At 37.4% G+C, this 15,376-nt stretch overlaps 1 protein-coding gene across 2 annotated transcripts in view; it reads left to right on the top strand.

The window, feature by feature from the left end:
- The window catches only part of clvs2 (clavesin 2), a 46,227-nt gene extending 30,857 nt beyond the window's left edge, over positions 1–15,370 (top strand). For both annotated transcript variants that reach the window (XM_005949576.3, XM_005949575.3), the window contains 3 exons: positions 5,914–6,024; positions 6,693–6,925; positions 8,906–15,370. In XM_005949576.3, coding sequence (XP_005949638.1) covers positions 5,914–6,024; positions 6,693–6,925; positions 8,906–8,999 — 438 coding nt within the window. In that variant the 3' untranslated portion in view covers positions 9,000–15,370. The remainder of the gene's footprint in view (positions 1–5,913; positions 6,025–6,692; positions 6,926–8,905) is intronic.
- Positions 15,371–15,376: the final 6 nt, after the last annotated feature.

Below are 15,376 nucleotides of genomic sequence, written 5' to 3'. Positions count from 1 at the left end.
CTGTTATGAAAATGTAATAAAATGCTCAGCTATTCGCCAAGGCAAATCCACTACTAATTGTCTGCATAAGTATTCCGAGTATTCGCTAAATATGAGCTCCAAATAAAATCTTGTGATTGATACACAGTGTTTTATTTCCCTGGGTGGAGCAGGTAAGCATCACCGTGGCAAAATGTGCTGGGTTTTAACACATACCAAACATGCCCGGCTCTTTCAGCTCAAAGTCACAGTGGGAAGGAAAAATTAAGTGTTTTTTTCCTTTTAGTATAGTCTCATTTTAAGAAAAACGAAGACTAATTCACAGTCATTACTGTAATTACTGTAGACAAAAAAAGCGACCATCACCAACAAGATTGGCAGCTTTTGTGCTGCATTTTGCAGGTTGTGGCCCCAGGTTAGATTTAGACGGAAATCTGTTGGATTGCCTCATGTCACTAAGCAGGAGGTTGGTGCTGCTTTCTATGGCGAACCAAGCTTTGAAGAGAAAATCATTTCTAATGTGTTTATCCTCGTCGGTGAAGCCACAGGCTCTCGGGAGAGGGGGGGAGAGATGAAGCAACGTCTAAATGTACAAATTCAGCCTTAATAAATTGAAATAAATAAATAAAAATTCTCCTAATTTCCACATGTTCGCTTGGACCTGTCTCCATCTGCTGTCACCTCTAATTCGTGTCAACCTTTTGCAGTAACTGAACACAGTGACCTGGAGCAGGAGTCCAAAAATAAATCCCCTCACTCGCTCATTTGCTTAGAATCGAATTTTGCCTCTCAGGACCCAAACATCAAAGTAAATGCAGAAGTGGTTTTGACTGTCTGGTTTCTGGAATTTGGCAGCTTGGATTTACTGGCTGCACAGCCTGTGTTTTTGGCACTTAGTTTGAATATGTTTTTTTTTTTTTAAGTAAGACCAGGTCATGGCAAAAACTCAAGGTGAAAATTCAAGAGAATAACCATTTAGTAAACTGCAATTCAAGTGCTCTGAGAGGGAATCAAACTGTTTTCAGACTTTATCTAACTCCTGGCATGAGTTTCTGAGTTCTATTACTACCCTTTTTCTCGTTTGGTGGTTGTTTCTGAAGTATTAGCCAATCATCTGCAAAGTTTATATAAACACATATTAAAAAGGCAGAGCCCACGGTGACTCACCTGCCTTTGGTGAAACACTTCATTGACGTAACAAGATCTTTGATGTACTGCCAGAATCATACAAATGAAAATGACGAATAGAAAAAAATAGCTTAACCTAATAATTTTAGCAGTAGTTCAAAAGACAGTGGATCACTTTTGAATTTACAGACCAAATTTTGCTATTTTTTAAAAGTCTCCAGGCAAAGACCGCAATTTTCCAGTGCCTGATCATCCTGCCATCTCCCCAAGAACAGATACAGTTGCTGTGGAGCAGAAGGGTATTAACATTCTCTCATTAGGAGAGCACTATCCACTTTTAAAATGCATGCTGTGTGGCCCAAACACAAAAATTAAAACAGCATTATAACTGTAGGTTACACACACACACGCGCGCACCAGGGAGTTTATTTTCCACTTTAGGAGAGGATTTATCCTACTATAATTAGTGAACATAAGTGGCCAGGTATGATAAGTCATAAGTCAACTGCATTTCTCTTTTTTTCTTTAGGCTTATAGTTGAACTAATTTATTCTGTTTTTAAATGTTAATCCTCCACTCTTCAACGTTCCCTTCCCACACACAGCAGTATTTTACTGACAAACACATACACCGGGTCAAAAAGAAAATAACAGTTGTCTCCCTGCAAACACACAGTCACATTTAACTAAGACAGAAAATCATACTTCTGTTTTCTCTTATTTTGAGATGATGACCGACCTAAACCCACATGCCCACATATGAACACGTGTAGGCAAACAAATCTATGTAGCAACTTGATATGAATTGTTTTAGTATTATTTTTTATTATATTATGATGTTTGGCCTTGTGGGAATCTGTAATATTCGTTGAAAAATGTTTTTACCATACCATTTCATAAATCACATGCAAGATTTTTAATAGTTGTGAACTTTCCAGTGGATTTTTATTCCCTGGTAAATACAGATTTTGTTCTATTTTGAGATTTATAAAAGGGGACACAACCAGGTGATGCTTCAGGAAAGACAAGTCATACAGTAGTCATAGTCAGAATCTGCATAATGACATACACCAGCCTTCCCTTTATGGCTTGTAAAGAGATTTGTCTGCTCAGCTGAGTGGAAAAAAATGTAAAAATCAACCTCAGCATCTGGATTGAAGTTAGATTGGACGAATACTGACTCAAATCATCTGCAAGCTCTTGTGTTAGACTTGTCCAATGAATAATATTATATAAAATCTGTCTAAAAGTGTTGAAAATCAATTTTTTCAGCTATTCTTCATCCATTCATATTACCTCCTGCTATCTCCTTGGTGATTCTTTTCACCTATATTTCATCAAAGGAAAACAAAAGCTGAACACCCCAAAAATAACCACCTTCCCCTTAATTTAAGCCTTTAATTCGTTCTCCATCCTCAGTCCTCGAGATCTTCTTACATCTTTCCCTTTTGGATCTCCTTTTATTCTCACTGTAGTGTCCCCAACCTGTATTTGAATACCTCCTACCTCTTTCTTTTCCTTCAGACATCACTTGTGCGAAGGCAGATCAATCCTTTAGCGCCTGTTTCTTTTTCTCCTCCTTCTGTCCCTCCAGCGCAGCAGAGGGCCTACATCTCATATTCCATTTTTACTATTTCATGTATAATGCAGTAGGTCCCTTTATCAAAGTGAAAAAATGTCTGTCAGAGCAGAGGGCAGGCCAGAGGTTTAGAATCAAAAAGAAGCACTGAGGGGTCGGACAGCTGAGAGACGAGCTGTCCGACCTCCATTGGACCAAAATACATTTCTTTGTTATTTCTTATCATCTGAACATGAGGTTGAATATTTTTGCAACAAATACACAACATCTGAAACATTAACCAGGTATTTCTTGTGCAATGTTAAGTTAATCCTTGTTTACATGTTTGAATATGTGTAGGCTACACAGAAACAGACAAATGAAATCATCTTAAATGTGCAGCTTTTGTCATATTTTCCAGAGGTGAATGCAAAACACAGGAGGATGTTAGCTGGGTAACAAGAACAATCAGACTGGAAAAATAAAAAAGTAAAACTAACAGCAAAACACAAGTGATGGGGAACTATCAAAATAAAACAGGAAGAAACTCAACTGGGGATCACTAAACACGGAGATGACGATTTAACAAGATACAGGAGGATACCGAAGAGGCTAGGATAATAAACCGGTACACACAGGATCAAATATAGATAGGCTGGAGTGGTAATATAATTGGAATTCTAAAATATTAAAAAGCTCATTATAGTAAAGTAAGAAATCAAACTCAACCAAACCTCTTGAAACTGAAAACAGTCATAAAACCAAGTGTTACAGTACGCTCCAGCAACACAAAGACCTAATCAAAAGTCTGTAGGGGAGACTGGAAACAGCAAAATCTACAGACCATGACAGCTTTTTAAAAATGTATGAATGAGTGGATTAAACACAGAGGACTACCATTTTTAGTTTTGTCCACATTTTTCAACAACAACGAAGTTAAAAGAAAATTTAAATTGCAGGAAATGATGGAAGAAGAGTAACTTTGATCAACTTCATGATATGTAAATAAAGTATTTATTTATTTAGCAACTCTTAAGATTGAGGATATTTTCTGGAAGAGTATCCTCTACTGATATCAGCAAGATTGAAAATGCATGTTTTTCAAAGGCAGGGGAAACCAGAGCTACTAGAGGAAAGTCATGCAAACACAGCGAGAACATGCAAACTCCACACAGAAGCGAGCTCGTGACCCTCTTGCTGTGAGGCAATAGTGCTAGTTACTGAGCCACTGTGATGCTAACAAACAAACATGACAGAAGTGCTGCATTAGGTTTTGACTTTCTTAGACATTTTTGTCTCTTCCATCCACCTTGGAAGTAGGTCAAGTTGTTCTAGAGAAAGGATGGATGGTAGAAAAAATGTGTTTGAAAAGATTTTCAACCATTTTATGTTTATATTATGAAAAAATCACTAGGGGAGTATGTTTGTCAAAATGCCAAATACTGCATCTTATTATGAAACTTACCTTCCATCCATCTTCTTCTTCGTATCTAATTATGGGCTATCCCAGCTGTCACTGGTTGAGATGCAGACTATACCATGGACTGGCTGCTAGTTTGTCACAGGGCATTTGGACATATATAAATATACAATGTAATAAATATATGGAATTTATTTTTGGCAAATGGCACATCTTATATAGTCATTGAAACATTTCTTGTCTTGGAATATTGGGTGTGTTGGTGGTGCTGATCTTTGAATGAAGATTTACAGTAAATGATGATTGGCCCATTACTTTGCTGTTTAGAGGTTAATTTTGGCGTGATTGTTACTCTAAAGCAGGGACGTCAAACTCAAATACACGGTGGGCCAAAATTCAAAACTGGAACAAAGTCGCGGGCTAACATTAATATTTATTGAAAAAAAAATCTTCCTCCAGATATAAGAATGAATCTCTTCTTATGGACTCAAATAAGTTTTGCTGGAAAACTGAATATGGAACAAGCAAAGCTTAATACTAAACAGTATATATATATTAGCTGTATAATACCAGTAGGCCAGCTCTAACAGTAATTTGGTATGGCTTCGCGGGCCAAATGTAAATGTAAACGGGCCAGAGTTTGACACCTATGCTCTAAAGGAAAATTCTGAAGGTTGCCTCAATTAATATAAATAATTCTCTGATCCTGAACTAACCTTCCAATTCTGTTAGGTTTGTTGTAAATATAGTCTTATATGTCTTTAAATTTTATATGGCTCTAGATCAAAGCTTTGTACAGTGTATGAGCTGACATTACTGCTATCAGAGCAAAATCACTTGAAGTGTCTTTGGGCCATGATGATTCATATCAGTCAAATCCTGATTTACAAAGCTGCACTGACCTCAGACACTGTCACTGTCTCTCCCACACATTGCCAACATGTTTTATATAAACATTTTCCCCAAGCCATTTTTATCAGCCAGCTCTGTTATGTCAGATTGCTGTACAGTCTTCACCATACTGCTGGACTATGGCCAAACGATGATTCATACACATGGACTGGAGCATAATTATTATAATGGTGTCCACATTCTAGGAATCACTGAGTTAGGCTCAGAGTACACACACTAACCTGTATGAACAAGGCCTCATTTCCCTCTGGGCTTGTCCTGCAGCCACTGCAGACCATTTCCTATTGACTATGAGGTTAGAGGCCATTTACAAAACTAATCTAATGAAAAGAGACAGGAAACACACTCAGGTAATTTTTCTTTGGCTTGTACTGAAACAATGGTGAAAAAACTCATTTTGATTGAGACTGGCACTTTTTACAAAAGGCTGCACAATATAATGGTGATTAATGAATTTGCAGCAGAAGTTTCCATGGCAATATTTGGTAGTTTACAGTTTTACGTTTCTGGTTAAACATCTTTCACTAGTGATATTTTTCTGCTATTTTCAGTCTTTCTGCTTGACATATAGAGTTGTCTGTTCTTGTTTGTCAAAGCAAATAATATCACAAAAACAAAAAAGCAACATAATCTTAAGTGAACATTAAGAGGTTATTAGGACTTGGAATCTGGCAGGAATATTATATAAGGGCATAGCTCAGTACTGACATACAACTTTGTAACACACACACCACACACACACACACACACACACACACACACTACAGACACACACACACACACACACACACACACACACACCACACACACACACACACACACACACACACACACACATATATATATATTTACACCATATTTTGCTGACCTCCAGATACCATATTCATCTGTTTTGTTTTTTCTTGTGTTTCCTACAGGACAGTTTTCCTGCCAGATTTGGAGGGATCCACTTTGTGAACCAGCCCTGGTACATTCACGCTCTCTACACCGTCATCCGACCCTTTCTTAAAGACAAGACAAGGAAGAGGGTAAGCCAAGAGATTTGTCTATAATCCGTCTTTCAGCTGGTGCAAAATCAGGTAAAAAAGCACCCTCCAAATTGGGACCACAGACAGTCTAACAGTAAAAATAACCACACAGAGAGCCACTTTAATGTGGATGATAGGTGAAAACTATTAGCAAGCTGGAATTCATATGGTCTCCTTTTAATAAAGTAATTTGGTTCTGATTGTTTTGTCTTTTTCTTTCTAAATTTGAAATGGTAATGACCTATTCAGCAACCTATAAACTTAAAAAACACATACATGCTAAAAGCAGAATATAGAATTAGGTTATAACAAGTTGTACTACTCAAATTTAATAGGAACGATGACATTTTGGGTCTGGTTACTGGCCTAATAGTCAAGCTTTTCTGGGCTTTGTGATCTTTTTCATGGTTTCAAGAAGAGAAAAGAAATTGAATGTGGAGAGAAAAATTCCAAGAGTTTCAACATCCTCATTCCAACACAGCTAAATCAAATGAATGGCTTGTTACTAGACCTTTGCCAAACTTGATGTCATGCTGAAGAGCTAATTCAACCATTTGATTCAGCTGCGTTACAGTAGGGATGCAAAGCTGCAGGACAGTAGCTCTGGAGGACTGGAGTTGGAGACCTCTGGTCTAAATTGTTTCCCTGTGCATCTTTTCCCTTTGCAGATTTTCATGCATGGTAACAACCTAAACAGCCTCCATCAGCTCATCCACCCAGAGATCTTGCCATCAGAGCTTGGTGGGATGATGCCACCCTACGATATGGGGACATGGGCTCGAACACTGCTGGACCACGCATATGATGAGGAGACTGACTACTGTCCAGAGTCCTACACCCTATCAGTACAAGACCTGGAGAGAGACCTGGAGAAAAACCTTTCCCCAAAGACCATGAAGAGGTTAGCGTACCATCTTAAAACCTCCACAGTGGTTTTTATTTAATGTAGTACTGTTTTTGATTATCATTAGGTTTAAGAATATATTATTAAATGCTTTAGGACCCTCTTAATGACAACCAGAGCTACTGTTTTTTCCTGAGGCTAAGGAGTCCCACCCAAATATTTCACAGCTGCTTCAGGCTTAGGAACTACCAGCTAATACATTTTCTCAGAGAATAATGTAGGTTTAAAATTTAAACAATGCACAAAAAATGAATAAAATGCTTGTTTTACAATAGGATATACCGTGGAACTAATTTGGTTATCTTTGCATAATTATAGTAAACAAAAGACATAATAACAGAACTATACAGATTTTATCTCACTGTGGTCTTCTTGTAATCATTGTCTCAGCTGGCGGGGATGAATATGCTCTAAATGGTTCCATCTGATTTTATATTCATTAGATTTTTATTTAAGCAACTAGTGTTATTTGGCTGGACCTCTTTGTGATTCTTGTGGATCAGATTTATTTATAAAAGATGGACATAGTCCAGTGGCTCAATCCTGCATTAATGGCCAGCAGATGTGGAATCCTGTGGTTTACATTTGATTTATGTGACGTTTTTCTGGTGAGTGTAGATTCCCGATTACTAGTTTTAAAGTTTTGTTTGTTCTGTTTCTATTTAAAGTAAAACAGACATTAGATAGTCAGGGTGTGTTTTATGGTGCGGTTGTCTTGTGCTCAACAAGCCCCAAAAACAAAATGATATGCCTCAAAAAGCTGAATTTAGGTCTCCAAAATAGCTTAGTCGACCTTTTATATACAAGCTGTGGTTTGAAAAAAGAAGCAATAAAGATGCATAATGATATGATGGGGTCAATAAATAGTTTATGAAGTTGAACCCTTACAAAAAAGACAAGTAAATAAGCAATCAATACACAATCTAGTATTATCCAGACTAGCTGACTTTGGGGGTTACATATATATTTATGTTCATTCATATGCTAAAATTTATGTGCTTATTCTTGACAAAGAGAATTCTGCTGAGAGCATGTTTGACATTTCCTGCTGTAGAGTTTCCCCCCTATAGGCCACTGTGCGGTGTAATTCACTGTGACAGTAAATCATCTCACCACTGTGGAACGTCAACTCACTCAAAGACATTTATACTATGGAAGACAAACAGCAGCGAGTTAAGGCAGCAGGCTGTCACTGCAGGAAGGCTCAACCCTGCCAATCATAAATTAATTATTAGTGAGTTATAAATGGTCTGACAGTAACAGGGTGCGTTTAAAAATGAACTCACGCTTTGGTTAATTCCCATATAGCAGGAAATAAAAACTTTTTATGACACTTTTTTAGCCTATAAAGCACTGTTAGTGTTATGCGTGTTATACTATAAAATCAGTATGCACGAATGCATTTTTATTTAATGTGCGGATGCTGTTTTCTTTTTATGAAGTATTAAAACAAAAATTATAACACAGGTTAACTAGTATAAAAATAATACTGTATACTGTATGATAAATGATTGCATATAGAACATAATGAAACATAATGAAACTTGCAAGTAACATTTTATTTTTTCATTTTAGCATTTTGAGTTATTTACAAAAACACACTGGTTATGTTACAGACACAGAAACATATGGTGTTTTCTGCATGTATCCAATGTCTTATAAAGTATTTTTAACTTTGTGTGAACAAAATAATAAACATAGAAATTAGAGGATTCCTGGAAATCAAACCTGAGGTGATGATTGACCTGAGGTTTTTTTTGCAGATTTTATTCATACTCACAATTTGCCTCATAGCATGAGACAAAATAACGGATAGACTGTTGCATCAGACTTTACACAAGTAGGTCGGAATATTTTAACATCAACATAAACCGTTACAGTTAATATTTCACTGCACTTCACGGTTGACACTCTAAAGCTTTCAGCACAGTTGGCGACACAGTTATGCTAATCACCTCCTGTTCTTTGTTCTTGTAGGTCTCAGTCGGTGGTGGAACCGGGAGTCCTGAAGCGACCAGACAAAGTCAAGAGCGAAGAAGACAACATGCAGCCGCTGCTTTCGCTGGACTAAACCGTGCAGTCACAGCTCAAAAGCATACTCAAATCAATATTTACACACACAAATACACTGACTTACTGTGCACAAGCAACACGCGCCCTGAAAAACACCTTCCTCCAGGAAATGCTGCTGCTGCTACTGTTGGATTCACCTTTTTCTCCAAATCATGGAAAAGCAAGCAGCAAGAGATGAGAAGGACGTTTCCTCAGACTTAAGGGCATCCTAAGAGCTACTGATGGTGTTCTATATATTTATTTATTTAGTTATTTGTCAAGTGCCAATTCCAGAAACTGTAAATTAACGTCTTTAAACAATCCAGTATGGAGCAGGGAAGAGACGCTCAAGAGAGTGAGTTGTGAAAGTATAGAGTGTTTACTGCACTTGTACAGGATACAGATGATAAAGAATGTGGAAAACTGATCATGAAACTTCAAAGAGGGCTTGGGGCCAGAGCTCTTGAGCTACAGTTTTTCCTTTTTTTGTACAGTAATTTGAGGAAAAATGCCCCATATGGGCAAGAAGCACGGCTCAGGATCTGCAGCAGTGATGGCGATCAGCTTGTTTAACCTCCTGGACCCAAACTGGCATACAGGCAGTGGGTTTACTGGGAGCTTATTGGGTGTTTACTGGGGGTTTGGCATCTTTCCTTTGAAAACAATGGCCGAACTCTTGGTTCTCACTCCAGTTATCTCTTGGAAAAGCAAACCCCCCTTTACGGTAAGAGTTGGCTCTATGTATCATTTGGTTTTTTTTGTTGTTTTTCCTTTTAGTCATTCTCTCGCTTGTTTCTGACCCATATGTCACAGAGCACAGCGCTGTCTTCTGCCATTAGGGATAACACAAAGTTGCTGTCTCTTATTTTTAACATAGACTCACATAATTACATATTTGTTTGGGAGACCAAAGATGTATTTTCTGAATTTCGATTGGACAAATAAATGAGGCAAAACTTTGTAGAAGCAAGGAAAGGCCAAGTGTATTATCTTCTCCTGTGACGTTGTGACACATTTGTTGGATGTAATGGCATTAACGAGCTTCTGAAAACATATTCCCATCATTTTAACACGGTATGCGTATTAGATATTTAGAGATTAAAGCATCACATTGGTATGTTGTTGACCGATTATTTCCACCTGTATAAAACAAAAGCAGACTTTTTCCTTTTTTAAATGATCCCAGGCTGCCATTCACAGTTTTTAAATCCATTTGAACTTATTATTAGTATTTTATAAGGCATTTAAAAACCAGCTATTTGTCGTTTGACACTATATAATTACCAGATTAATCTGAAGAATTAAAATGCCCACATCACTGTTTGATGAGAAAATTATTCCATTACCACTGTCAGGAAGTGCAAATTTTATCCTTTTTGTCTTAAGTGTTAAGTGTTTGGTTTGCAGCATCTTTAAGGATACCCTCTGAAGCATGAGAGTGCTGTTAGAACATCCTGACAGCACCTGAATGCACCGAGACATTTTCAATGAGGTAATTGGTTAACTTCAATAATTTAACAATTCAGCTGATAATGACACACAGTCATTAATAATTTATTAAATCCTGGATTAGAGTTCATTGTATTGTTAGAATGGCTGCAGTTATTTTCTGTACAGGGCAGTTAAAAGGCTTGTATTAAGTCCTATTTCAGGCTATCTGTCACTGAAGTGGTAACAGAGACTGCACTTGACATTTTAAAAGGATATTAAGGCAAGTAAATTGTTAATGACTAAAGTCAAAACCATCCCTATAAACAGATATCTGTATAATAATATGCATGAAACCATCCCTTGTTTCCAACGGATAATCACATTTGAGTTTGTATGCAGCCAGGTAAAAAGTCAGTCAAGCAATCAACTGTAGTCTGATGATAATGTCTCTATTATTAGATGTCTTATTTCAAAGATTCAGTTCAGCAGTCTAGCTCATAGGTTCACCAACTGTAGTCAAAGTAATACCAGCTGTCTGCTGCATTTGAACCCTTTAACATCCTGAAGCTCTGTCCAGCAAAAAAATACCAAATTCCCCCATGTGATGTTCTGCTTGTTTTACTTTTGCCTCTTTCACTTTGTTTATTCCATCTTTTGTGTTTTTTAGATGGAGAAGGCTAACTATAGATACGAGGAAATAACGATAACATAGTGCACTCAAAATTATGATTTTTGAAGTGATCCTCCTAAAAAGAATCAGTTTAAACGCTGATGATGTCATTATTATATGTGTGGCACAGTCAGCTTTTACTCGAGTTGAGAGAAAAGTGTAACTTTCAAGTGCAACATTTTATACTAAATTATAAGATTAATTACTTTAGCAGTCAGAAAATCGGGAACTGTCCTTTAGAAAATAGTATTTAAACTGACACAGTTTGTTAAGTTATGTGGAATTTCTCCATGCATGTAGCCCTGAAGCAGTTTGACATACTTTAGTTTAGGTTCTTCCACATCAACTATTCACCACGGGCACACGAAGTGCAAAGGTGTGACAACCAAAATGTTAAGAAGGTGGAGAGCACAGCGGGAAGGAAATACGTGCCTCTGATGGGCAGAGCAGCAGAGTGAGGCTGGCAAACAGACAGCCGAGCAGATCACAGAATAAAGGCCGGCAGGCAGGGGAGCATGAGGTGGCCCGCTGCAACGAGAGCAGACAGCTGGAATGTTAAACTATCACACCAGCGCACACGACATGTCAGCCCCGCTTACCGCAGCTCAGAGGCTCTACAGGCTGTATCCTGTGCAAAGTCGAGTCAGACTTGTTCTTAATGGTTTCTCCTTCGGCTCAGTGTGATCCGTGTGCTTCCACTGAGGTTTAACATCAAACACAGAGAGATAATAATCTGGCAGTGTGATGGCGATACTGTGTTTTTACTGAATATGTGATCAGCCTGATCCTCTAAGAGCAGACAGTAGCTACAGAAACAGTTTGAATAGGCTGTCATGACACATATTATTGTATGATTAAGTCCATTGTAGGGTCTGATTCAATTTTTATTATAAATTCAACCTTTGCTGCATCTACTGCTCAAACTTTGTGTTCAAGGAGTAAATTATTTATTTTCAGAAAGAGGCACATAATATAGAGTTCAGACCAAACCTAGATTTCCACAAGGTGTACAGGTGTATGATATATCTGTACAAGAATTTTGCCATTTGTACAATTACTCATTATGACAAAATCCATAAAATATACAATTGGTTCAATATTTTTTTCATGCAACTAAAATGCTGTGGAGCTTATTTGGAACCAACCCGATTAGTCATCATATGCTATGCGTTCATTATTTTATTATATAACTGACCTTGGATCTGTTATTAATAATCCACTCATACTGCTGCCAATACATAGTCATCCTAGTACGTCAAACGTTGTCTTTTTGTCTGTGCTGTTGCACAAATACCTAAAAGCTGCCCTCTGACGTTGGTAGCTTGACACATCGGCTGTGGCAGAATGAGACATGAACAGACAGTGGTCCTGTTTTTGCAGAGCAGCAGACAGACAGTGGTGGAGTGACTCACCCAGGAGACCGCTGTCCACATTTTATTTTGCTTCGTTTACGTTAATAGGCTGGTTAGGTTTAGGCATCTCAAACTCCTTTTTTAGTCCAGTTGGCTAAGACGATATCTTGATTTGTTTTTAAATATGCCATTTGCAACAGTAAGCCTGGACATGTAGGTCATCCATATAAATCTGATGAAAAGACGTATTTTAGAAGCACCCATACATAACCACTTGGGTGTGACAGACCTGTCTCAGTAGCTGTTGTATTATGGCACAGGTGGCAACGAACACCGTGTGCATAACTGTGAGACTTCAGCTGCTTTCTCAAAATGGCAATATTTGATGCCCAAGGAAGTAGAAAGGAGTATCTCTCCTGACATCCCATAAAACCAACATCAGTATTTCCTCTTTTGTAGATGGAGACAACTTAAATGAGTATATTTTGTTGTGTGATGTAATTGTCTTAGTTTGTCACCAAGTAAAACTACTAAGAAAACCACAATCAGTACAAGGCTTTTAGAAAACTGGCTGATGTAATTGTTTTAGCATCAGTATTTGGTTTGATTATAATGCTGATATTTGTAGACAGAAAACAAGATCTTTGATTTCCTTTAATAATCCGCTTGTAGTTCTATTGACCAATCATGTTGAAGGATGTTAAAGGCTTGTGCTGGACAGTGGAGAACAAACACATACTTTTAACTACAAGCTCTAAACCATAGGCAATTATTTGACATTAATTCAGGTTGTTACTTGCTTTTTAAAAATTCATATTTAACTGTGTTTTAAAAGAAGCACAGGGAACAGTCAGATATTGACCAGTGTCCCCAAAATCGATAGATTCCCAGATTGATTCTGATGTCGCTGACAGCGGTAGTGCTTTTGCAGCCACAGTTCTTAGTTCAAATGCCCCTGTGTTCTCTTTCCTGAGAAACAAACATTGTTGTCAATATATTTCTCCCATTTTAAATATGATTATGGAATAAATACAGCAAAAGACAAAGGTCATCCTCATTTATTTCTCATGTACTGCAAAATTTGAAGGTTGACATACCTGCTAATTTGTCTTTTTAAGCTATAACTGACCAATCACTGTTCAGGGGATGGATTAATGAGAAGATCAGTTCTCTGTAAAACCCAGTTTAGTCAGCTACAACTAAGTTTTTCTGCAACTGCTGCTTGCTGGGTTTTTGTTTCTGAGAGTCAATACAAGTCAAGTTCAATCTAGACATTTTTATTAACAACAGCTAAAAAACATTTTTTAAAATGATCATAATCATCTCTTCAACATTGAACTCTATTAAAAGGAAACTGCTTTTGATACACTGCAATCATTGCATCATTAAAAGTCATTTTAAGGGAAGAAACATAATATGTGTTATTTGAACTCCTTTTTTGAAGGCAGCACTCTTTCTTTACAGGATTTTAGTGCCAAAGGTCCCTGTGACTTCTCGGTGCTTATGACTGTGACAAAAAGGGTAATAGGGAAGAAAATTATAGAAGATTGCACTGGCATCATTATCTGAACCTGCACACCGTCGTATTTCCTACAGAAAACTCCAGATATGCTATCAGCCTTAATCACAAAATGGCGCTGAAGCAGTAAAGAGGCAGCGCAGAATCAGACATGTGAGATGAAAAGGATTAGGTAAGCGCTGCATACCACAACTTCTGACTGACAGCCATGCTTCTGTGATTACTTTATCCAAATTCACCTGCAGAATAATTGCAAATACAAATTTAAAAGTACATTTCATTCATGTGAGATTTATTTGCAGTCAACCCAGGTTAAGCCTAAATGTTTTGCAGCAATCTTTGAAAACATCAAAGCATCAAAGATTGGAGGAAAATGTGATCCACTTAAATATCATGCTTTGTGTTACAGACCACAAGTCACAGGGGAGGGTTACCACATACCTGCTTGGCTGTTTAATCATCCTTTTAATTCACATTTTAAGACAGCAACTTCATTCATCAGTGACATCTGATGAGTCGTTCAGACGCTGGTTAATAATTAGGATTAATACATAAGGCATGGTCCATGTACCATGTATGCAGATAATAATAATTCTGACAGCGGAAGGCCTCACTGTACTTTGTTGTTGCATGTTGATTTGTACAAACACCCACTTTCACACAATTAATTACTTGCAGTGTAATTACATCAACTCCTGCTGTTTTTCATCTTTAACAGGAATATAATGGTTTGTAAGTGCAAGTGTAGCTAAACAAACTAAACAGTAAGTCAGAGGATGGGGTTAATATTCAACTAAATACTGCCAAGTCTCCGAGACTAAAATGGTTATCCTGCAAGAAACAAATCACAAAACTATGGATGGTGCGCCATTAGTAATTCATTTACTGGCTTATTTTAGTCTTTCTCACAAATTTACAGCTTTAACCTGGTTTACTTCCCTGCCTGGGTTCATTCTTCAGTATAGAGTTCAGCACATTTCATCACAGCTGCATTTTACAAATGTGTCCTTTTCTGATGTTTGTTGTCAGTGCTGGAATTAGTTCATTACTAATGAGGTAAAAGTCTAGATTTGTTATCAGTATCAGTGCAGATGTCAAAAAACAAACCTGAACTGTATTTTCAGACCATTCAAACTTAGAGTATAAATGGTCACAGTAGTTACTTGAGTAGACCAACTTCTGGCAGTCATGAGGATTTTTCCAAGAGCACTTTGCAAGTTTAAAATTATCAGTCACACTCCAAACAACAAAGTCTAATCACCTTTTGTTCACACTACAATAGAAAGCTGTTGTCATCATGTGTTTTGGTTGCTGGTTTTGTTCGCTAGATGTTGTGGATATATTTTTCACAAAACTCATGCAGTAGAACAGAGCCAATACAGTCTGAATAAGAGATTCAGGAGAAAATGTAAAGATTACTACCA

The sequence above is a fragment of the Haplochromis burtoni genome, unplaced genomic scaffold (genome assembly GCF_018398535.1).
Source record: "Haplochromis burtoni strain Fernald_Lab_line unplaced genomic scaffold, NCSU_Asbu1 Contig_659, whole genome shotgun sequence".
Taxonomy (NCBI): domain Eukaryota; kingdom Metazoa; phylum Chordata; class Actinopteri; order Cichliformes; family Cichlidae; genus Haplochromis; species Haplochromis burtoni.
The sequence above is the reverse complement of the archived record's forward strand: the minus strand, read 5'-3'. Positions and strand labels throughout refer to the sequence as shown.